Below are 25,155 nucleotides of genomic sequence, written 5' to 3'. Positions count from 1 at the left end.
TCTACCTCAAATTTACAAAATATTTTACTGTTGTTGCAATTAACGAGCATTCTATAAGAAAAGTGGGAGGCAGCCTTTGTCCTTAGGCAGCAAAAAGCCATACAGTGTAAGTACAGACATGTGATCTGAAATCATTCTTCAGTTTGGGCAGAAGATAGTACTGAAACATTTTTTGCTCCTGAATCTGCCTTGGTCTTTGGATCAGCCAAAGGGATGGAAGTTAAAGTAGGCTTTGCTTTTAAAAGCACTGAAACTGAACTTTTGCTGATCCAACCCACCCTTTGATCTTACAACACATCTGCATAAATTTTCCTTAAGAAAGGGCTGTTCTGTGGATGCATGGAATAGTGCTGCCTATGAATTTTTATTTGGAAAAAAGGCATTAACAGAACAAGTTCAAAAATTACAAAGGTCCTGGTAACCACAACATCGCATGTAGGCAGGAGGCATTCGGTTTCTAACTGAGTTAATTTCCAACTCCTTTGGTATTTCCTAGCCCATTGCACTGAGCTAAATTTATGTGGAAACTTGACTCTAGTCCCTTCTCTTTCCCCTTCACTTCTTTCTCCCTTGTTGGAATGATTAAAAGGACCAGAAAGGAAAAAGAGGAGTGACTCAAGATTGAAATGTCAGTGCTGATGGAGAGGAGAGCCGTGCAATGGAGAATTTAAACATGATACCCAGAGAGAGATTTTCACCTGCTTTCATTTGCAAAGTCACAGAAACATTGCAGAGCACTGTAGCTGTTATTTCCAGAGCTGGATGGCTCTCATGATATGAGTGGTGTCTTGCTAATTTGAACTGGCCTGCAATGCTAAACAGAGTAACAACAAGGAAGGTATGAGTTAAGGTAAGAAAATTCAAGGTCTTTTTCTTATCTTGCAGCTTGTGAGACAGATAACTAAATCATTGGCACTTTCCTTCTCTTCCCAGGAAAGTAAGAACAGCTCACAATAGCTTTGCCTTGAATATATCCTACTCTTGAGGCTGCAAAGGTTGGACCCTGGCAAGTGTATTGAAGGATTCCTGCGTCATTAAAACCAGGTGAAAAAATAGGTGCAGACACAAAATAAAAAGCAGAAGACTAAACACTTAAGAAGGCAGTGACAGAAATATTGGCAATAAAAGGATAATAAGAGACAAAGCTGTGAAAATGCTACGAAGTGCATTAAATAGCAAGACAAAAATCAAGGTTTCACATCCACTTGAAGATGTGAAACCTTGATGATCTAGAAGACATCAGTATCCAGTATTTATAAAAGCCTTAACATTTTATTTAATGTGCAAACATATTTTACAGAAAAAACCTGTGCACACAGCATATACACCATGCATGCACACTGACATGCATGCTCACACATCATGTACATTCACTGCTCTTTCTGCTAGTATGACCTGTGGTCTCACTCCAGTTGCTGCGCTTAAACCTCCATACACAGAATAAAATATCACCATTTTCAAAAAGCAGAAATGGAGTTTTATAAGGTGGTGGATAGAGGCACAAGGGTAAAAGGGTGAAAACTTGTGGGTTGAGATAAAGACAGCTTGACAAGTAAAGTTACACATGCCAGCAAATCAAAACAAGGAATTTATTCACCATTCCCCATGGGCAGGCAGGTGTGCAGCTATCCCTAGGAAAGCAGGGCTCTGTCACATGTAACAGTCACTTGGGAAGACAGACAGCATCACTCTGAATGTTGCCTCTTGCCTCTTCTTCCACCAGCTTTAGATGCTGAGCATGACTCCACATGACACAGGATATCCCAGGATATCCCTGTGGTTACTTGGGGCCAGCTCTCCTGACAGTGTCCCTTCCCAGCTCCCTGTGCACACCCAGCCCACTCACTGCTAGGGTGGTGGGAGAGACAGAAAGGGCCTCAGCTTTGTGTAAGCTGTACTCAGCAATAACCAAAACACCCCTGTGTTATCAGCACTGTTCCCAGCACAAATCCAAACCACAGCCCCTTACCAGCTACTGTGAAGAAAATCAACTCTATCCCAGTCAAAACCAGCACTGGATGAAAGCAAGCATAGGGAACATGAAAGGAAACAATGGTTTTTATTAGACAAGTAAACGGAAAATTAGACACACAGCTTCCATTGTAAATGTATTTTATTAGGATAGGAAAATCATTTCGGTACCCAGCTCTTCATACATTCTCAGGCTGACATTACATGGAGCCAGCAGCAAGTCATGGTCTCCATGGAGTGCAAGTACCTGCACAGCTTCCTTCCACCATGTACACGTAGGCAAAGCTATTTTCTTCCCAACTCTGCATTTTTTCCTTCTGATATCTGATGTTTCTCAGCTCTCCACTGATAAATATATTGCAATGACAGTGAAAAAGGAGTAGGATAGCAGTCATGGGGAGTGGTGGAACAGACAGTAGGCACAGTGTTGTTCACAGTGTTGCAGTGTTCACTTGTTTTCCAAAGTGAATGAGCTTGGTGACCTTTAAATCTGTTTCTGCTGCTTCTGCAGTTTGTTTTTTACCCTCTGCCACTCCACCCAAGCCACTGGACCCTGTTATACGTTCGACACATCACAATTCTGGAACAGGCCATTATATATGCAGTTAGTAGAAAAGTTTTTTTTTAACTTTTGTGGTTTACTTTCTTTAGGTTCCAGTCTTGCCTGGGGTTATTGATTTCTTTGGTAGCTCTTTTTTTCTTTTTTTGTACAAGATCTGAAAGAACTGTTTATTATTAATTGTGACTATCATCCTGATCAGTATTGCTATGAGTTCTCCTGGCAGTGCTTGGGACCCAGGGCTTGGTGCCATCCAGCCCAGCATGGCAGGAGAAAGGGCCTTGGAGGTAAAATGGAGTAGAAAGGATAAAAAAATCTTGATCAAGTTTAGGGAACAAGAGAGTGGCAAGGCTGAAAGCCTTGATCACTTACACCCTTTGCAGAGCTCTGTGCATCTTCCTTACATAGCACCTATGACAATGCCATACCACCCACCTTTCCATCTCTGCTGGAAGCCTGCAGAGGAGCAGGGGGGCTGCTGAATTCTGCATGTGCCCCTGGCCCAGACACCCCTGTGGGATGGCACCCCCAGTCCTGCACACTGAACCCCAGCTCCAGATGACCCACTTTGCACAAAGCAGAGTTTGTTGCACTCCTGAGAGTAAGGCAGAGGTGTCAACACGTGCTTATCTGCTTCCTTGATTAGTGATTAGTGAGGTTTTGCTTGTTCACAGCTTTAGAAATGAAAAGTATTGTCTGTCTGCTGAGAGTTCTGGTTACATGAGTTACTGGTGAGCCTCAAGGCATGCTCCCACTGAATATGTGGAGCAGTTGGTATTTTAAGTATCTAGCCTCTATGATTGTGTCCAGATCACTGTAGAACTGAGTTCAACTTAAAAATAAAACAACCTCTGTGTTTTCAGTAGAAAGTGAGTTCTCCTTTTCTGGTCATAAAACTTTATTTTGTACTTGTTCATGCTTTCCTGATCTGTGAAGCCCAAAGGTCTAGTGCATTATCAGAGGTGCTTTAGGCTAGGCTGGGAGCTATATCTTAGGGGAAGTAAAAAATAATTTTGTTTCTCTCCTTTTTTTTTTTCTTTCCCTGGTGTTTGGGATGTGTATTTGTTATCCTATGGATGAGAACAAGCAACTAGACTGGATTATTTGAAGATATCAATATTGTCTGGATTTGAGAAAAATTGACTGAAGTGCTTACATATTATTACTGTACAATATTACAGCTACTTACATCAAGCTTATCTCAGTGTAGTAAGAACTTAAATAATTTCTGTATTGAGAGATGATTTTGCTGGCATATAAAACCAAGGTGATGGTCTGCTGCAGCTTTTCTTATGTATCTAACGTATGCAAATTTAAAATTTTTGGGGATATATGAGGGCAAACATAAAAAAAACCCCATTTTATATACCAAAAAATAATTTTAAAATATTTTTAATTTTTAAATCTACTTTGATTAATTAGTAAAATATTCATTTTCCAAGTACATGGAAAATTCAGATAATCTGGAATTTAAAGTGTCAAACAGGATGGCTTAACCTTCACAATACAAAAAGCTTTGGTGCTTTAACATACTATTGCCAGCGTTGGACCATTTGCTTTCAGCTGTCTGCTCTGAGGGGTCACTCTCCTAAAAGAGCACATCATCTGAGCCCTGGGCACATCATGCCAGCCTCTGGGCAAAGCTGCTTGGCTGATTTGAAAAGCCCCCATGTGCTGGGGCTCAGCCATGCACTCAGGCGAGAAAGCTGCCAGTGGCACTTGGGTAGACTGGCAGCAGTCACCTGCAGCAACCCCTGCAGTGCAAGGGACAGCTCGGAAATGGCCACTTTTCAAGCCATTACAGCTGTTCCCAAATAAAACCTATTTAGATTGCAGCCAGATAAAATGTTTCAGCTGTCCCTGAGACTAGATCACACCTCAGATTATTCACACAATTGACCCACCCCTCCATTCTGCCATTAACCGGCTGGTTTGTTTTCTTGCTCATGCAATGTAATGGAACAGGGGAGCTGGGCAGGAAAAGCACTGGGTGGTGAGGCAGCAGCAGACAGCTGGGATGATAACCTTTTCATCCAGCTCATCATAAGAGTTCACCTCATTCTCCTTTATGGAGCACAGTGATGTGACTAAGGCAGCAGAGGAGAGTGGGAGCTGGGACCTGCAGTGGTACTGATGTGCCTGGGTACATCCATACAGTCAGTCCCTGGCTGTGTGACTGCCAGGCTGGTAGGGATGAGGCCATCCTCAGATGGCCAGAGATGTGACTGCTTCCCACACGTCTGCTTGCCTTCTCACAGAATGGTGTGAGCTCCCACACCTCTCTGTGCTTGTCAGCAATGGATCACTGAGTGCTCTGCCCACACAAAACCTGCGGGCTCAGGGCACAGGGACTGCTTCACCAGGCAGAGTCGGTGCCAGTGCTGCTCTGCAGCAGAAGCAGGGTGCTTTGGTGAGCCAAGGGGAAAGGCAGGTGAAGTCTCCCTATCCCCAAAGACAATGCCACAGCTCCCATCAGTACCAAGGAATTCCCCACAGTTGTTCTTCTCAGCCGGTCATCCATAACAACTCTGGTCAGAAGGGCAGATACTGTCAGAGACAAGCTCTGTCACCTCTGAGTCACCTCAGTGAGTCACCTCCGTCTGGCCCTGCCGCTGGCTATGGAGCCCCCAGCTGCAGCCCAGCGTGGGAAGGCACAGTCTCCTTTTGTGAATTGTCTTTTCTTCCAGGGTCCTGCTGCTGCTGCTCCTTTGGCTCCTGCCCCAGCATGGCTCACCCATGCTTGTCTCTCTCTCTGGGGTGCCCCAGCTGGCTCCTCTGCCCATAAAAAGTCAGGCAGCAAATCATTCCTTGGAGAGTGGTAAGCAAACACACAGCAAGCCTGGTTTTTACTTGTCTTGTGATAGGGTTGGAGGAAAATGACTTGGGCTCAGCATGTGATGTATTTAGATGGACACAGAAAAAGGTGCAACTTCTCCTGGTTTGAGTACAGAGCTGCAGCTCCTGGAGCCTGATAGGCTGCTCTGATCAGGGAGTTTGGTGAATGAGCTGAACCAATGAGCCCATCCATCCGTTTCACTGAGGAGCAAGAAAGGGCTTTACACTGAGCCTGAGCTGCTGGAGCCAGCTATGCCTCAGGCTGCTCCTCTGCCAGGGATAAGCAGGAAAGAAAAAAGGGACAGAGAACTGAGGGGGTCTAACACAGACAGTAAAGCCAAAAAATTTACAAACAAGTTTGGAAACACTTCAAAATATCAGGAATGGCAGAGAAGGCTTCTACACTGTCCGCCAGTTTCTCTGGATCATATTTTAGTGCAGATGAAAAAAAAAAAAAGATGAGTCATGCAACTTTGATGAAAGCCTTCTCTGCCATTCTAATAGCTATTTGGTTTTACATGGAGAGTAGTCTTTAGGGCACAAGAAGGGCATTACAAACAAATGAAATTATTTAACAGAAATAAAATTATTTTGTGCACATGCTGAAATAGAGTAAGAAGTTCTGCCTCTATATATGATGCAAATATCCTTTTGTTCTAATTGCCTGTCTATCCAGAAGAAGTCCTTCTAGTTTTATGACCTTTTAAATCCCCTCCTTTTCAAGGAACAAGCTGGCATTCAGCATCAGAGGAAAGGATCCAAGTTCAGAGGCGTCTTTGTAGAGAAAAACCCATGAACGCAGTTTCTCTCAAAGGAGAAATTGAATGTTCAGGGTTCTTGGCTAACTGTCATGCTTGTCCCTACAGATGCACAAATGTAACACTAGCAAGGACCTTTTACATATTTTTTCCATGCTTCACTGTGTTCTTTTCACTGTGTTCACTGTGACTTTTTCTGCTGGGTACAGGGTTGGAAGATGGACTAACAAACAGACTGTGTGTTAGTATAATCACATTTTTTTAGATCCTCTGGATGAACATGTGAGTTTTGCATTTCACTCTAAAGCATTTCATTAGGCAACTGAGTAGCATAATAACTGTTCCCATTAATAAAATGATTTTTGTCTTTCTTTAACATGACAGAACTACTGAATATGCAAGTATCAAAACAAAGTCCAACCAAGTATTTTGCAGTTCTTTATATCTAGTTTGCGGTTTCTACATAGCTAAAACATATATATGTGTGTATATAATTATACCTGTATATATATCTCAGCATCAGGTTGAACAAACTCAACTGAAAAAAATCTTACTTATGGTTTTTAGATTGTCTTGGAAGTGTGGGACATCACATATGGTTACCCAGGCAGCTGGTGTGAATGTTGACTGAAGGGCAGGATTTCAATTCTACAGAGACAAAACTCAGAGAAGGACAGAAATCCCCTTTTATTTCTTGCAGGGCTCAGGTCTGTTTGCTTTTCAGTGTCTCGTTGATGGCACAGCTTGCTGACTCTGAGAGAAGGGAGAAAGTGGGAAGGAAGTACAGATTGTCAGGTTACAGAAGATCTTTGGAGGAACTGATGCAGGACTGCTCTGGCAGGTCACATTGCATTGTCATTGCATAGTTCAATCTGCATAATTTTTCATTTTACACATAATTGCAGTTTCTAACACTAACAGGATAAATGTGAGGTCCTAACCTCTCACTGATACACTTATGGTGTAATATGAAGTGATTCTAAGATAATTTCTCCCACATCAGGTAGCTGATTCCTGGAGGACACTCCAGATAAAAATAAGGAATGTTTCCATGTTCTTCCTGTGTATACCTAATGAAAAGTTCAGTTAAGGACTATTAAATAATGTGCAAGAATCTGCTATGCAGGAGCTATTAAAACATTACAACACAGCCAGCTACTTTTGGCAAATGCAGTAATCCAAACCACCTTGGGCATAGTTTTAAATCTGTTCATCTTTAGATTCATTACCAGAGTTGCACATGCCAGTGTATTTTACAAACACATCCTTTTAAAGTATAAGTAACATATTCATAGGGGTATGTACAGATAAGAAATGTACAGATAGCAATAAATAGCAAATAACATGACATATGAGTTTTGCACCACAGAAACAGGATGATACAAGTTTTAGAAAGGAAGCACACACAGTAATTCTAGGCAGAATAAGTTACTTAAAATGAAAATGAGACATGGAGAAATGTCCATCATAGTGTCTCTGAGGCAACAGAATGGGCACAGGCTTGTTTACAGGCCAGAGTATTGCAATATTCCTCAGTTTTATCTTGGAGAAAGAGTTTCCCACAAGGACTCCCTGTTATGATTAAAGCACTGTAAATCCTTTTTTTCTAGAATTTTTTGTTTGTGGTTTAGAGGTTTTTTTTGCACTGATGAATACAGTGAGGGACCTACCTGTGGTCTGTCCTGCTCTCCTGGGCTAGCACTCAGGGAAGAGCTGGTGCCCTGTGGGGTGCAGCTGGGAGTGGCTGGCACTTGCACAAGCCATCCTCAGGTGGGAGAGGCTGGCTGCTGCTCTGAGGAAGTGTTGGACAGATTCTGATTCTGGACATTAAAGAACACATATCTGGGATTTGTACTGGAGGAGCTGTAAGGAGTTTCTGTAGTGTAGAGGCTGACAAAGCAGAAAAGGAGGGGTGCATTTTAAACATAATAGTATTAATTTACTTCTAAAGTACATAAATGTGTCAGAAGGCATATATGGACAATAAGAAAACTTACCTGTATCACTCCAGATGTCAGCTTTAAAACTCTGTATTCTGGAATGAGGATTTCTTCCAGATAGAAGCCTGACCAAATTGCTTTATTTGGTTATTATAGCTTTGGGCTACAATAGCCCAAAAGGGGCTAGGTGAGAATTGGAATTGGCCAAAATTGTTATTCATTTAACACTTACAGTATAGCAAGTGAAAAACTTCAGTCAGATTATCCAGCATTGTTATTTAAAAAAAAAAAGTAAATGGTGGTTTCTGTCCCAAAGGATGAACTGTCTAAAAGATAAGACATATGTGACTGGATAAAATCAACAAATAGATCAGACCTGGTCAGAAAAGAGCAGAAAAAGCAGGTAAGTGGTTAAGGCTTGTCTGGTCTGTTCTCAATCAGGAACACCTCCTACAGTTTCCCAAATATGTGGCTTCTGAGATCACAGGTTTTTTCCTCTTCAAAAAAAAAAAAAGAAGTTTTTGCCTGGTGATCCTGCCCTTTGGGAGTGCAATCACTTTCAATACTGTTGCTTTATGCATCACACTTAAAGGACAAGTGATAGAAGATGAGGAAGAGTCTCTCAGAGTAGCTCCAGTCAGTCCTGCTGCTGCTGAGAGGCAACAGAAGAGAACTTCAGACCCAAGTGGCAATGTTGCATATTGGTTTTTGTGGACATGCCCTGCTAACTGCCAAGGTCTGTGTTTCTTTTTTTAGCAGCTTAGATGGCTTTTACCAAGCATAAATATAGACTGCACAAATAGTGAGAAGCTATTTTTGAATATTTTGGTCACTGCTAAATAGAGAATTGCTAATCCAGGCATTCAGAAGTCATGATTCAGGTCCCCAAAATGAAAAGACTGGCCTAAGTATATGTAAATCCTTTTTTATTTTCACTCTGGTTTGCTTACTGAAACTTCAGAATATTTCTGGATCATGTCTTCGAGAACAATTCTACAAAACTGAACACAATGATTTAATCTGAATTTGTATTTGTCTCTAATTCACACAGTTCCTGGAGCTGTGACTTAAAAAAAATTATTCCCGATGCTCTGAGGCAAGATAATTCCTTTGTCATCTGCCTAAGTGTTTGTTATAAAAGTAGCTGAAGTCTCTTGAATCGAAACTGGAAACAGAGAGCAGAGAGAGCAGCAGAGGACCAAGGCACCATTCACCTCCCACCTTCCTTTGTCTTCACAAATGAGATGTGAGGAGAGCTCAGTGCCTGCTCTTTGCAGGGCTGACAGCCCACGGCAGAGCAGCAACAGCCCTCTGAGCAAGGCACTCGCTCATAGAGCAGAAACACATCCTCAGTGTCACACAGCACACGAACTCTGCGGCACAAATGTCAAATACTCTGAGCAATTCTTACAACAGGCATTTGCATGAACTTGTTTGATGAATGTTTTGTACAAGTAATTCTAATTTGTGACACATTTGGGAGGGTTTTTTTTTTTTTTTGTTTTGCAATTTTAAAAGCAGTTCATAAGCAGAATATGGGTCTTTGTCCAGTGAAAGGAAAATAATATGTTGCTTGTTCAGTTGTAACTTTAAGCCCAGTATGTTTTAGTACATCCTCAGTTTCTACTCCCAGCAAATTTTAAACTTGGCCAATGTTGCTACTGCCTGAGACTTCCTGCAAGAATGGTTTATTGTCTCGTCATTTCTCATCATTCCCTTGGAACAACCCATTTTTAAGCAATCAGTGTCACAAGAGCTGGTGACTCTCTCATGTCTAAGAGCCCTTGCAAATATATTTTTGTGGACAAAGTACCCTTCATTCACTATTGTATTTTTCCTGGAAACACCTCAAAACCAAATTCATACATGGGTAATATACTGGCCTTTTCAACAGTGCAGATTAGCAAATTTCTCTTTTATAAAATACTTCCAGCATTCCTTTGTACTGCAAACTGGTCTTTGCTGAAGATTAACAAATTTGTCCTAGCACCTATTATTGGTTCAGTAGTCTTTCATCAAATACCTGTTCTAATTTCTGCTCACTCTTGTGAGCAACATATTTTACTTTACAGGGGCATCCTTTTGCCTTAATAAATTGACTAAATGCATTTCTGTAAAAATAACGCTGGGCTATTTTTGCCTGCAGCTCTCAATGATGGTTGCGTGCTGCTTTAACCCTCCCTCCAGCTTAAAAGCTTTGGAGTTTGCTTGATACCTTTGAGGAAACAAATAGTCTGGCAGGGAAGGGCAAGGGCAGGGCTTGCATCACCCTGACCCGTTCCTGCTTGTTGAGCCAGCTCGACAGCCCAAGTCAGAGGTTACACCTTCCCTAAACAGGTGGAACTTGAATGCTCCTCCTAGTGTTCTAGACAGCCAGGACGTAAGAACCAGAGTCCCTGAACATTTTCTTCTGGGCTTTCTTCTTGTGGCTGAGTGCTGATGTCCAACCAGGGGCAGAGCCCTTCCCTGTCACACTGAGTGTGCCCTACCCTGCAGATTCCAGCCAGTTTGTGGTGTGGCTGTGACTCAGCCCAGAGCACCCAGAAGGTCAGGTTGGGACAGGCCACGCGCTCTGCCCCGACCCACGGAGGAGGGGACGGAGCCCTTGTGCAAAGGAGGGACGAGCAGAAGCTCTGCAGCACAATTCCCCTTGGGCTCCTGGCAGGTCAGCACTCCACAGGCCAGGAGCAAGGCAGCCTGCAGCAAACATGAGCTGGCCCAGGACAAGCCTGGCCTTTTGCTGCAACTTCACTCTCCTGCTGCAACTTCACCCTCCTGCAAAACCACGGGCATTTCTTGCCCAGTCACTGCTGAATTTGTAGTTCTTTGATTTTGCCAGTGTTCTGTTTGAGCTTCAGCCCTATCAAATGCAGATTGAATGCATACCTACCTACCTTTGCAAAGGTGTTCACGGATACTAAACATTGCATTTCCCTCTGTGCCTCTGTGTCTTTCCATTTTACACAGAAAATGAAAATCAGACCAGCTTAATTTAAAGACCTTGAATTGGAATGAAATTGTTAGCATTAATTATCTTATATGGATGGAGGCTGGGGGGGCTGGAAAAATTTCTAATCTAGCACTTTAAGGAAATGTGAACCTTGAACATCAAGGGTCGCTAGTGGCACAAAAAAGTACATGCATGCTTTTGTTTATAGGCAAGGAATCTGGGTACTGCTCTGATAATATATTTGGCTGATGGGAAGCATGCAGCTGGAGAAGCATTCAACAGCTCAACCATGCAGCCTGTTCCTCAGTGAGTCCCTTGCCCTTGGAAAAGAAAAAAAAAAAAGCATCTTTCTAGCTCTGAAGCTGGGACTTTGTTTATTGACCAGAGTAAACTTTTTTCCTTCTTGTAAGCACAATAAATGACACTTTCACAGTAAGCTAATGATGGGTGTCTATAATGTATGGCAGTAGCAGCCCTATTATTGGTGTAGTTATACTGGTAAAAAATGCACACATTATTATAGTTTTATGTTGCAATGGAAAGAGATTCAATTATGCTCATAAGCAATGCTGGAGTTGTATTCATAGCTCTGCCAGTTTGCCTCACTATAAATACACCAAGAAAACCTTTTCTCAGCTTGTCAGATTGCACAGAAATAAAGATCACTCTCAAGGAGAATGCTTTGGAACAAAGTGCTATGTGATTCAAGCATGTGGAAGCTGAAAAAAATCTAGCAATATGCAGAGGTGAGAAGCATGGTTCATAAAGGCATCATAATAAATTATATAATCTAAACAATAATCAATCAGTTATTTTAAGACAGACATCTTAGTTTGAAAAAAAAATCAATTAAATTCAGCTCAAGCAAGCATTGTTAAATGAATACTTAACTCAGGTTAAGATTAGGCTCAAGTTATACCAGAATGGCAGTGCCTACAACATCCTCTTGTTTCTGCTGTTCCATCCTTTTTATATCTTCTGCTCATAACTATGACTACTAACAGAACCTACCACTAAATACCCCACTTAGATGTGCCCTGTCATGGCTGTAATTGTATTTATTACATATTTCTTAATCATGCCCCCATATTCTACAACAGAAATATTACAGTTCTAAATTAAAATGAAACGAAATGAAATAAAATAAAAATAAAATAAAATTTTAAAAGGGACGAAATATATTACAAAGACGCTGTTAGAAAACCTAGCAGACTTGCTTTGTAAACATCTTGTAGGTAAGATGGTTGATTCCTTATGGCTCTGAGTACACAAACTGTACATTTAAATAGTAACTTTCAGATTATTTTTATATGCCCACAGCCACATTTTCATAATCAGCTTCTAGGACTCTGATGGCCAATATGAGCACAAACATTTTATACTGAGCTTTCATATTTATCCACAAATGCAAGGCTCCATGAATGTGAAGTTGGCAATCAGATTCACTTCTGGTTTGTGCTAAAAATTGCAAATTGTATAATGTGAAGAAAACTTAGTTCACTTTAAGTTACCAAAATGCTGATGATCAAGTAGGAAAGACATTCAATGGTATATTTAATAGGCTGCTTGTTACTGCTTTCTCAGGCAAAAATATTTTAAATTCAAATAAAGATCATTTGGCAGCTCACAGGAAACAAGACTCTGTGATGATGTGACACCCACAGCTTGCAACTTTCTAGGACACTCATTCTCACTGCATTACATCAGAGTAATTCTGATAGCTCTGCCCTTATCCTTTTTAGACAAGTGATGAGGCAGGCAAAACATCACTTTCTGAAGGCTATCTGAGCTCTACTTCAGGGAGAGAGATCCATTCACAGTTAAGTCCTCTTACTCAACATCCTCAACACCGTGGTTGGCAGGCTGTTGTGGATACAACCAGGAGATCTGGAATAGCTGCAATTATCACAGCATGAAATGTAACTGAAAAATAATGGTGATATCAACAGATGTTTTGTACCTGCCACACTAAAAGTGCTTACAGGTTATTTTCAAATACAGGTGGTGTGATAATTAAAATACATCAGAAATCTCAGCAGAGGTACAGTGCCATGAATAGGGAATGGCACAGAGACATTTATCTTTTGGTTGGGCAAACCTCACTGAGAAAAAACAACTGCTGAAATCAGAGGAGTCTAAGATTTTCAGAATCTGGCTTTGTACAAATGATTATGGGTGTCACATTCACTCTCTGCAGAGCAGTAAAGCTGACCACAACCAAATAATGACAGGCTTGGTTCATTTGACGTGTAAAATGCAATGGTATGTGATTTATACAGTTTGAATATCAGGATTTTGTATAACTTAAAATGCAAAAGCATGGCTAATGTTACTTGTTTTTCAGAAGTTTCTTAAAACAATCCATGTTGTTCAAGTATAAAATAAAAAAAATTTAAAAAGCAGTATCATTGGTCTTGCTGTAAAACCTCCTTAGCAGGAAATGGTACAACTTTGGAAAGGAAGGTGCTCACAAAGCTGTGATTTCACCCACATATTTGGTGTGAATTTCTTCTGACAGAAAGTTACAATTTAGCTGGCAGAAATGGCTACTTAACAGCATTATAAATGATATATTTTAGAATAACTTAATTCTTACCAGCAATAGTTCTTTATTAAAAATTCATTAATTTAAAATCACCACAATTGGTAACAAAATTATAAATAGTACCAAAAGTTTTTGGCGCTGTGTGCTTTTAAATAGTTGTGTTTCCTAGGGAACTTTCTGTTTAAGGGATTGCTTGTAATTCAAAAGTATTTATGAGATCAGTCACAGAATGGCTGAGGTGGACAGGTTCCCCTGGAGATCACCTCATCCCAACACTCTGCTTAAAGCAGGGTGAGCAGGAGCAGGTACTTCAGGGCTACAACTACTCAGGTTTGGAATATCTCTAAGGATGGTGATTCCACAACCTCTCTGAGCAACCTGTGCCATTGTTTGACCACTCTGACAATAAAGAAAGTTTTTCTCAAGTTTAGACAGAATTTTTCATGGTTTATCCACTGCTTCTAATCCTTTCACAGGACACCACTGAAAAGAGCCTGGCTCCATCTCCTTTACTCTGCCCCATCAATTACTTATACACATTGCTAATATCCTTCCTGAGCCTTCTCTTCCCCAGGCTGAACATTTCCAGCTTCTCTCCTCAGGTCTCAGATGCTCCATACCCTTCATTACCTTTATGGTCTTTTGCTGGACTCATTCCTGCATGTCTCTATCTCTTTTGTGATAGGGAGCCCAGAATTAAGCTCTCATTTGGAGGTGGTTTAGAGAAGTACAAATACAAATTTTAATGCAAAAGTTTGAACTGAAATATTATTGTTGACATTTGAAATCCAGGTATGAATAGCAATGCAATTCTTCTATTAACCATAACTGTACATTTAGAAATATAGTATGTATTAGAGTCATCTTCCACAGCTTATAGAATACATAACTCCTCATTCTGTGAGTAGTCATCTATGCCTAATGAAGACCATGACTGCCTCAGACAGATGGGCTATAGCCCAAATATCCATCTAAAGAGTTAGCTGGAAGATCAATGCTTCTATGATCTCATCTCTAGGCAGGTTACAGCTATCCAACATGTGATGAAGTTTTGCAACTGATCCATATTGAATGCTTCCAACAGGTGAACAAGCATGCTCCAGCCAGGAGTCCTTCTCCAACACTACAGAATGAATAATGTGCTGAAAACTGGGTGCTGCATCTCCAGATCAGCATTTTTCTCCTAGAAGATTTTCTCCTTTTTCTCCATTTTCTCCTTTCTGTGTGCCACAACATCCATGCACTGCTGGAAAGCTGGAGCCTTTTAAGCAAGTTTAGTCTGTTTTATGTTAGTGCCTCAATGCTTATGGCAAGTAGTAGGGCTAATTGACTGGTAGCTCTACTGAGCTTAGGGGTGGAAGAAATTTCCCTCCTGGACTTCACACTATCCATAGATAAACAGCAGAAGCAGGGCTCAAACATGCCATAGCATTGAGCCTGCAAGAGAGGAGGAACCAAGCAATTACAGACCCTCAGCTTCAGCAAGGTCATATTGTTCTCAAACAAAACATTATCTCATTCTATTTTCTTTGGACAGGAAGAAAAACCAACAAAATTTTGACCCCTTTGTATTTCTGAATATCACCACTGCTGAAAAGCAACCACAGTGGATTTGAGAGGCTTTGGACTGAAATAAAGAATTAAAATAGCTACTCCTAAAATTTATCAAAGCCCATTGTATCCTGACAGTCATAGAGAAATCCACCCAAAGGTGTTGAGAGAAGCCATCTTTTAAACAAACAGCTCAGCAGAAAATATCACATGGGTCTCAGCTCCCTAACACAAAGGTCATAATCTGGATTCCTCAACTGGCTGTAGCGGGAAAGACTGCTGTGCCAGGACAGCATATTAATGACATCACATCATTCCACAGTTATTTCAAGTGCTGTGTGCTATGTCTCCTAGCATGGATGTGCCTTAAAATAAGCATCAATTCCTGTGAGGAAGAAGAAATGCAAATCAATTGTAGAAATAATGATAGGGGCCAATAAGACTCAAATGAGAATAAAAAGCTCTGAAAGCATCGAAATAATGTCAATGGCAGGCAATTACCTCTTTATAGTGTTTTGTACTGGAGGAGCTGTGTAAGTATTTAGAAGGATGAAAATAATTATGTTAACAATGAGAGAACAGCTTTTTTGAAGTAATGAAAAAAATGAAATGAAAAAATAATAAAACCTGAGGCACTGCAGAATGGGCCACAACAGGGAGTTGTAGATTAAGATACTATTTTACTATGTTCCAGTTAGGAGGGCTTTGCAGCAAATAATTCCTTTTGATGTTCACCAGAACTGAGCCATCAACAGGATTACACCACAAAACTCACCTTGTGAAGTTGTGGGGAAGACATTATTCCAGATGATTCAGAGCAAAAGGAGGAAATGAATCCTATAAACATTTGTATGTATGAGTAACTGTTCTCCCAGGGTTGTCCCACTGATTTCAGTATGCCTATTATATAAGTGAACTGATGTGTATGTAAGTGTTTGCAGGGATTAACATTTAATGAAGACTAAAATTTTCTCATGGCTGCTTATAACTCCGTCCAGCTGATACAACTGCCAGAACCTGCTGGGGTAAAGGAAAATGCCAGTTACACTGCTTTTCTGTGATTACTCTCACTTATAAAAAGAGCTGTGAGGAGACAGCTCCTGTCTTCCTAGAGAGGGAAGTTTGATACAAATCTCACAGCTGTTTTCTGCTGGGATAATGCAGCTGCTGTAAGGCAGGCATAGAATCTCAGCTGCACAACCAGATATTTTAAAAGGATATAGTCTGGAACTTTTTTGGTGCTTTCTGGGCTGATGAAAATAAGAAGCATCACTTTATAAAATTTGGTATAAGCAACTAGTCAAACTTGCAAGATGCTTGAAAAGTTGAAAGAGTTGCATGCAACAATGCATTGAATTGCACTGTCAGGCACACACAGAAGACAGATGGATATGCTCTGGGCCTACAAATAGGGTTTCAAAGAATTGGCCCCAGCTCTTCACTGGAGCTTCTTTGAACACAAAATTAATGCAGTGAACACAAATGCAGACAAGCATTTGGTTTTGTTTATAAATGCCCCATGGCTGCTCACTGAGTGTGTCTATTATACAGCTGGGGGAAGAATTAAAATATGATTTAGCAGGAGCCAAGCTAGCTTTAAGCAAGCTTACTCTGTTGTTGATAGTCAAGTTCAAGTAGTACTGAATTCAGTGCATTTGATTTTCACAGGTCCAAAATCAGTTATTGTGAAGATATAAACTGCTGTAGCCAGACTGCTATACACGTGTCAACATTTTCAGTTTCAGATAATTTCTAAGTCCAGTGCCTTGGTACCTTTGAAGAGCAGCCAGTGGGTGTAGCTATGCCCAGCTTTACAAACACTGGGCCCAGAGACCAGCTTTGCACAGTAAAAGCATACAGCTTTAAGCACAACTGGATCTTGTACTTCTCTCATATGGGTCGTGCCATTTTAATAATGCAGAGGCAGTGCTACACAGAGTTGCTTTTTAGGACGGGAAGTACATAAAAAATAATGCCCAGTTGAAGGCATTGATAAAACAATAATCACAGGAATGTATCTGACCTCATGGTACTCTTACTAACAAATTCTCCTTTAATAGTGGTGAATTAATGGTATTGAGCCCTGTGCAATCTGACATGCAGCCTGTGAGATGACAGAGCTCAGACAGAAATATTCCACCTCCATCAAGTTAGCTGGCTCCTATTACAGCACGGGTGTTAAACCATGCTGCTGAACAAGCTTTGGCAGCTCCCATGCCAGCTTCCCAAGTGAATGAATCACAGCAGTAACGGGTGATTGAACAGGGCTATATACAGTGGGACTCCTTAATTTCTGTCAGCTTCACACTTCAAATCAATTGCAGCAAAGCTCAGGTTAGATAACACTGAAAAGTGAGTTCTGTTTCTTTCAATGCCACCCCCAACCTGATCTTCTGTGAGAACAACGAGACTGTGGATGGAGGAGTGAGTCTGCATATGCCCAGGTAGAAACACATCTTGGTATTTTATTTGGACTCTGGAGATGCAAGCTGCAATGTCTGCAAATGAAATGGTGTCAGGTTGTGTTCTAGATATTAAATGCAGGTATTGTTCATGTTTTACTCTTCATTGCATTGCAGAAGAGCATTTCTAATCTATGACCAAGAAAAAATGAATATTCTGTCTTCAGCACATTTTACTAAAACAAGACTAACTATACCTAGCAGGCTGTTTTCTAATGTCTGATTAAATTAGCTCTTATTTTTAAATAGCTTTTATTAGAATTAAAATAAATAACTTATTTGAAGGAAAAACAAATTGTACAAAGCTAGTTTTGTCAAGAATTTGATTTTTTTTTGCATGCCATTCACACAGTGAAGAAAAATCTGATTACTAGATTTCGTTTACTGACTTAAGAAAACCCAAAATCAAGTTGTGCCTTATTCTGTGCAACATTCATAATGTGAAAAAAAAAGTTTGGAAGTTTTGCCTTGTGACAGGTACCAGGGGAAAAATTTTCAAATATATTTTAAAAACATATTTATTTACCTACATGGACCAAATATTTCTTTGTCTTCATTAGGACTTTTTGTTTATAGAAAACACCTGGACAAATGGCAGATGGCAAAAGCACAGCTGCATGTACAATTGTGCCTGATACCTGTGATGACTTGAGGAGGAAGGAACAACAGAATATATGCCCCAGGAATCAATAGAAATTTCAAGGGTAGTTGCAGTAGAAATTTGAAAATACTATTTCAAAGACCTATTTTTGTTATTAGGATGCTATTGCCATTTAAAACTTCTATTGCAAGTTCTAGGACTGCCACTGTAATAAAAGGCATGTTGCTAGAATAAAAAGCAATTCCTAAGCAATTGAGCATCTGCTAAATCATAAAGCCAGATGTTTCCTGAAAAAAAGAAGAAAATTATTTCTAAAACTTCTGAAAACAGAAGTTAAACTGAAATTAGTTTGTCTATTTTGACAGTTACTTGTTTCCTGGTTTGTTTTCTTAACCTGTAATTTTGGAGTCATGATTTTGCCACATCAGACAATAAAATCCATTTTATATTTTAATATAAATATTTTTTAACTCTAATATTTTAACTCTATTTTCTTACAGACAGATGATACTTATTGTGATGTATATTTTAACTTTGTGCCTTCTTCTGTTCCAGTAGTAGAACCAGAGTGAAAGTGAAATTTATCAGTTTCCATGCACCTATGAAATATTTATACGTTTAGACTCAGAAACTGGCGGTCAGGAAGTCTTTGAAATATTATATTCCTTAAAATAAGCAAAAATAATTAATTTTTTTTTTGCATATCAATTTTTTAAGACCTCTGTATTGCCTTGAAATTTTTTCTTTGCCAAATATTATCTGTTTCTAGGCTCTGAGATTCTTATGTCATCTGTTGTTTCCTGTACTATCACTTCCAAATATTCCTGCATCTCTTAATTTCTTCCCAAGTTCTCTGTATGGCCATTCATAAACTTCTTCTCTTACAATCTTCTCCTTTATGCCAGGAGCTATGTTCCTCACTATGGTCAATTGCAGATAAAGAAGCATGTCTGAATCAAATTTACAGCCTTGCTTTGCTTGGCCAATATCTGTAGTTCTAGGATATTTTCTGTGATATACTACAAGAATGGGATGCAATGCAATATGCTGGGTTGCTCTAAAGGGAAAGGGGAAAATGTGTACAGGGAAGAGACTTCTGGACCACCTTGTTTGAGAGGTTGCAGTGAACCCCAGTTTACTCCAGTAAACTATCTTAATATTTACAGAAAGTAGTGGCAGTGGTCAGTATCCATTTCTCCCTTTGTCGAGGGCCCTTGGGATGTCTCCATTTCCACACCATCCCATCTATGGCAAAATGCAGTATCAGATTTAATGAAAATGGTTTTGATAGAAGAAGCCAAGAAGCTGAAACATTTAGCAAAATGTTTGCTAAATACGTCTCTGAAAAATGGTTGCTAAATACGTCTCTGCCCTGCAAACAGCTGCAGAGATGGTGTGAGACAATGAACCCTAACTGAAAAGAATGCTCAAATTTAATCTGTAGCGTTGACTCTTTGTTATTTGTGATTATACAAAGAACACATGCATACTGTGAAGTAAGCAGCTTTACCTTAGATAATGCATGCTTTTTATGGAGATGACAACTAATTTATTAGGTTAGCACCTCAGAATTTTTGACCTTCAGCTATGGTTTCTAAGTTTTGTTCACCATGACAGACTAGTGGGAATGTATTGTGTGTATCTGCCATTGGAACTGCTTTATGGTTTTGGGCTCAGGTACTCTAGCAAAAGTCTTTAACATGCTAAATACTGCCTTTTTCCATTACATGAGGTATCTTAACTAATAGTTCTTGATAATGCTGTATCTTAACTAATAATTCTTGTAAATGCTGAATGTCTTGATGTTTCAATGTCATGATCATCAGGGTCATGGTGATTTGGTATCTTGACCTACAGAAAAGAGTCTAAGTGGCTTCCTGCATAATGATATTTAGCTGGTACTGCATTTTAAAGCATGCATTCATTAAGATTATAAATAATAGATAGTATTAAGATTATACAGTAGAAGTATATCCTGTATTTCAGCTTTAGAAAAATTATTTTATTTTCAAGGGACTGTTGAATTTGTTTCCTAAACTTTGACAGAGAGGTGGACAACTTTATTTCACGAACAGTGACTTCACAGCTGAATTTTGGTATCAGACTAGAAAGGTGCAAATTTCTTGTACAGCTAATGAAGGAACTGGTGCAAAAATGCAGAATCTAGAACTGATTCTAGTCCAAGGTCAAATTTCACCCATCAGAAATGATGCATGTGCTTTGTGTACACATTACTGATGCCAGGGTTTGTTGCTGTGCTTCCAGTCCCGTAACCCAGAAGGTGAGGCTCCCTCGAGAGCCGATTCCAACAATTAAACGACCCTTGGCACTTTTCTGCCTTTGACGGGAGTTAATAACGATATTGATATTCCAGCCAACCTACAGTTAAGGAAATCACATTTTCCTCTCTGTATTTCCAGCTGGATAACCTGGCTCCAGTTTTCTGTCCGAGGCTGATAACCAGCGCTGCTGGAGGGTTTAAAAAGTCCAGGTCCATAAATTCAAACAAGTTACTCTGTCAGCAGCAGACATAAAAGACAGCAGGTTATTCTTCCATGCACGCCCCCAAAGGGGACCTCAGGGGTCTCTCCGCCCTCCACCTCCCTGGATCCGGCCGCGGTCGCTCCAGCCTCCGCAGGCGCCGCACTTGGGGCGAGCATGGCTGCAGGGATCGGGCACCTGCTGAGGGAAACCATCTTCCCCTCAGCAGTAATACTGTTCTTCTCTCTCTGTGTGCCGGCGGTGTGGGAGCGAGCAGCGGCAGGGACCGCGGCGCCCGCAGGCAGCGCCTGACAGCTCCACCACAGGGGCACGGAGGGGGCGGCAGCGCCCGCCGCGCCCCCGTCACCGCCCCGCCTCGGGATAACCGCGGCCCCTCGCGGGGAAGTGCGGAGATGTAATTTCCACGGTGCCGGAGGGAAGCGCCGCCGTCCCACAGCCCGTCCCGACCCCGCGGCCGAGAGAGGGAAACCCGCACCAGGAGCCGCCCCCAGCCGGGCCACGGCGGAGCGGGCGCCTCTGGCGCGGCCGGTCCCTCCTGGCGCGCCGTAGCGATGCTGCCGGCGCCGCTGCCCTCGGAGGCTGTTCCCAAGATGGCGGCCGCGCGGGCGGCTCTGCGCGGCCGCGCTCCTGCAGCCGGGTAGGGACCCGCTCCCCTCCTCCCGCTGCGCCCGCTCCTCGCTGCGCCCCCGCGCCGCGCACCGGGGCCCGCCGCCATGCCGGCCCCGGTGCATGCATGAGAGACGCCGCCGCGCTGGTTTGTGCCGCCGCCGCTGCCGCCATGGAGGAGCCGCCGCCGTCGCCGCCGGGGAGGTCAGTAGGCAGCGCTGGCTCACGGTGGGGAGCTCCGTGCAGGGAGCGGTGCCGGGCGGGGGCTGCGAGCGCCGGGCCGGGGGTGCACGCTCTGCCTCCGGCCGCTCCGCGCTGCAGAACTTGCGGCTGCTGCTGCTGCTGCTTCAGCGCTTCTGCAGAGCGCCCACGGAGCGAGACGGTGCTCCGATAAGAAATCTCTAGTGGCTGCGGTGGGTAAGGCAGTGTTTTGTGGGCGCTTTGCATTTAAAAGCAAATCGTTTCCTTCGCCCCCAGCCTCGCAGCAGTGCAAGCGGGTGTGTCGGAGCACTGCCCGCCCGGTGTCGGGGTCGGGCCGGAGGCTGCGGAGCGGCGGGGCAGCAGCAGCTGGAGCCCGCGGGAGGCTGACCGAGCGTGACCCGCGCTCCTTGACTTGTGAACTGCAGCCATAAAAGCGCTGCCCTCTTGCAAGGCTGTCTCGTGTTTATGGCAGCCGTGATGAAAATCGGGTTCTCTCTGGCGTGCCGGTAAAACAGCGGGGTCATGGAGTATCGCTGCTGGCAACGCTGCAATCGATTGATGTAAGACGAGAGAGTTAAAAAAAAAAAAAAAAGAGAAAGCGCTCACAAAGAAGTGCGATGCCTCAAAGCTTTCTGCAACTGCTGTCACCTCCTGAATGTGCTGACCTGCAGATTGGCTTTTTGCAAGTCTCCATCTGTGCCCTGCTGAGAGATGGGGATGCAAATTTATGGTTTAGTGTTTCCAGCTGGCTGCAGAAGTATTGCATAAGTCCAAGTTATTAATGCCGTGGCAATTATTTCTCATTTTTAAGTAACATCCTGTTGATGCACTTCACCTCTCACTAGGAGGCATTCAGGAAACGTTTTTAAAACGCCTGTGTGATCAATTAGTATTGTAAGGTAGTAGTCAGGTGCATTGTGTTCCAGGTGTGCCATGCAAAATATCTGCTGTAGTGTTGCTGAGACAGTTCTTGAATATTGTGAGCTGCTGTTTTGTACTGATGGAATAAAAGGGAAGTTGTGATGTGCTCCTGTGTGGGTCAAGGCTGTGGGGTTGAACAATGCTTTTGAGTTTTCATTAATGTGCATTAACGATTTGTCTTTCTCTCCTGAGAATGCCAAAATCAGAATATATATAAAATTAGTAAGATTTAACAGAAATATTATGAAATACAAATGCTGCAGGGCAACTGAATTAGTAAGCTTCTAAGTTCCTTTTCAAAGGACTCTCCAATGACTAATACTGCAGGTTAAGCAGAAAATGATTTAAAATAAAGTTTGTACAACAGCATGATCCTAGACCTGGGCTGTCTTCATGTAGAAGAGTAATCTCCAGAGCCTGAATGGAAAACACCCAGGCATTTCCTGTGCAGGGCCATTTCTGACCTCTGCTGGATTCTGCTTATTACAGGACAGTTTATATGAGTCGGATGTGGGTGTGGATAATGTGGTGACAACTTTACCCAGCAAATGAAAATTGAATTAGCTATTTCGGAGTGAGCTGGTGGGTGGGAAGGGGATGTCTCAAAACAATTAGGCAGCCTTAATTTGTGTAGGGTAGTGCATGTACTCCATCCACTGTGATTCACTTCTGTGTGTACTTTGTGTCCCAAGTTCACACCTGCTTCTCTGGCTTTATGCAGCACTTGCTTTTACTTAAATGTAATACAAGTAAAGTGTCTGAAGCTTTTTCAAACATGATTACTTTTGATTTAAATTTTGGAATCATCATGAGGTGTTTATTCTTGGGGCTGTGAGGTCAGAATCTTGTTGAAATCAGTTTATTTTGCACAGGCTTGGGCGTTTGAAATCCATTTGATGGCATATCACTTTTAATCCTCTTTGTAGAGTGTGAATATGTTCTTATGATAGAGAGCTCTGGCTAGTACCAAAGTGCATTGCTATAATGCATTCTCTTTAAGTTAACTTTAGTTCTGGTGGATAAGTATTCAGTCATTCTGAATTAGCAATACACCTACATTTGTTTGATAAACAAAGCTTATTGATTTGTTGTTTTGAGACTGCTTGGTGTGAGAAATCTGCTGGACTTTGTGTGAGGATCCTATCTCTTGTTAGAATATAAATGCAATGGTAAATTTTGTAAACTGAAGGCAAACATAATATATTTATGGCTTTTTTTTAATTACACAGTCCTTAGTCAAAAACTTTTCATTGTGAATCCCTCTCCAAAACCACACTGTTTTTCCCAGCTCTTCCTTTCTTTCATGAAATACACTTTGGTGGGGGGAGAGAGGGGAGACAGCTCTAAAGTGAAAAATGCTCTGGGAAGCTACGAGCAGATGTGGATTTTGAGATAGAATTGCACTTTGACCCTGGATAGCATGCAGTGGTTATGGATAAGTGAAAAGATACTACTGAAAGGTTTGGTGAAGAATTCACATTTATGTGTAAATCCTTAAAACAAGTGGAAAGTTTTCAAGCTAAAATGTTTCCACTTAGATAATTTACAATGCTAATTAAAACAGATGTGTTTGGTGCTTCTTGATTATTTTACCCATTGGCTTTAAATTTCCCAAGCCCAATTTTAGCCTTTCCCAAGAATTTTCTGGCACAAAGTCCACTATAGAGAAAAGTGAGGCCTTAAGCATGTCCTTTGATGGGACTTTGCCCTTTGTTTGGGAGCACAGCAAAGGCATGAAGAGCCATAGGGCTACCCTGACTTGTGCCCTGATTGCTTGTTCCCTCTTTTCTCCTGGCATACATCCAGTGCAAAGGGTGAAGGAAAGACCAAGGCTGTGAATAAAGTGGGACAGAATTGTGAATTATGTGGAGGCTTCCTCCTTGCTGGGGAACTTGTCAGTAGTCTGTCTATCAGATTTGTTGTCTCCAGGATGACAATGATTTGGGGCTGTCAGTCTCCAGCATCTGTGGTTTGGGGGAAGCCTGAGGTTATGTTGAGAATTGTGCTCATCATATTTTCCTGCTTGCCAGACTATCTGTATGGCTGATAGTGTATGAGCAGTGAAAGAGTTTATTTTATTAAGATCATAGCTTCAATGGGAAAAATTATTTAAGTATATAGAGCTTTGCCATAGCTTTTATTCCCCCCTATGCATTTGAATGAGGTGAGATGTAATCTCTGTTCTACATGTATTGCATTTTCTTGTTTACATGTGCAAGACTGGAATGAATGACTGATTGCTCCACCTACGCACAAACACACATGAAGTGCTGGTTGAGATGTCTTTGGCATTTGTAGCAGTAAGGATTAGTCTGTGTTGTGTGGCTGCCTGGGTTGTTTTTATGTCTGTTAATTAGTGCTGTCTGTGTCAAGGTTGGTTTTACTATTATGTAAGCTAGTGATATTGACCTTTGTGGAATGCAAACTGTGCTGTGATGAAAACAAATTACTGAATTTCAAGGAAAGCATAAGGGATTTGCAGTAATTCTCAGTTCAGGGAGCTAATTGGCATTTTTAGAGGCTTGTAAAGGTTTGACTTCCATGACTACCACATTTCTTAAATTATATCCAAACCATTCTTTTAAACTGCATCCAAAATACATTTAGAAGACAATTTTTCATAGTAGCAACTGCTAGTCAATAGTGTGTTGACCTCTGTCAGCACAGGAGTCTCAGCTTGTTTTATCAGTTGCATGGTTGGATTTGCTGTCATCTACAACATTTATGTTTGCAAAACTGTTACTTTCCTTCAG

The 25,155-nt window shown here is 41.6% G+C and overlaps 1 protein-coding gene across 12 annotated transcripts in view; it reads left to right on the top strand.

Moving 5' to 3' along the window:
- The first annotated feature begins 21,348 nt into the window (after positions 1 to 21,348).
- MAP3K4 (mitogen-activated protein kinase kinase kinase 4) overlaps positions 21,349 to 25,155 on the top strand; it is a 62,838-nt gene continuing 59,031 nt past the window's right edge. For all 12 annotated transcript variants that reach the window (XR_013181423.1, XM_077175691.1, XM_077175686.1 and 9 more), the window contains exon 1: positions 21,349 to 21,484. Coding sequence is in view for 11 of the 12 variants with exons in the window: in XM_077175691.1 (XP_077031806.1) it covers positions 21,408 to 21,484 (77 nt within the window). In the remaining variant the exon portion in view is untranslated. The remainder of the gene's footprint in view (positions 21,485 to 25,155) is intronic.

Source organism: Agelaius phoeniceus, chromosome 3, assembly GCF_051311805.1.
Source record: "Agelaius phoeniceus isolate bAgePho1 chromosome 3, bAgePho1.hap1, whole genome shotgun sequence".
Lineage (NCBI taxonomy): Eukaryota > Metazoa > Chordata > Aves > Passeriformes > Icteridae > Agelaius > Agelaius phoeniceus.
The sequence above is the reverse complement of the archived record's forward strand: the minus strand, read 5'-3'. Positions and strand labels throughout refer to the sequence as shown.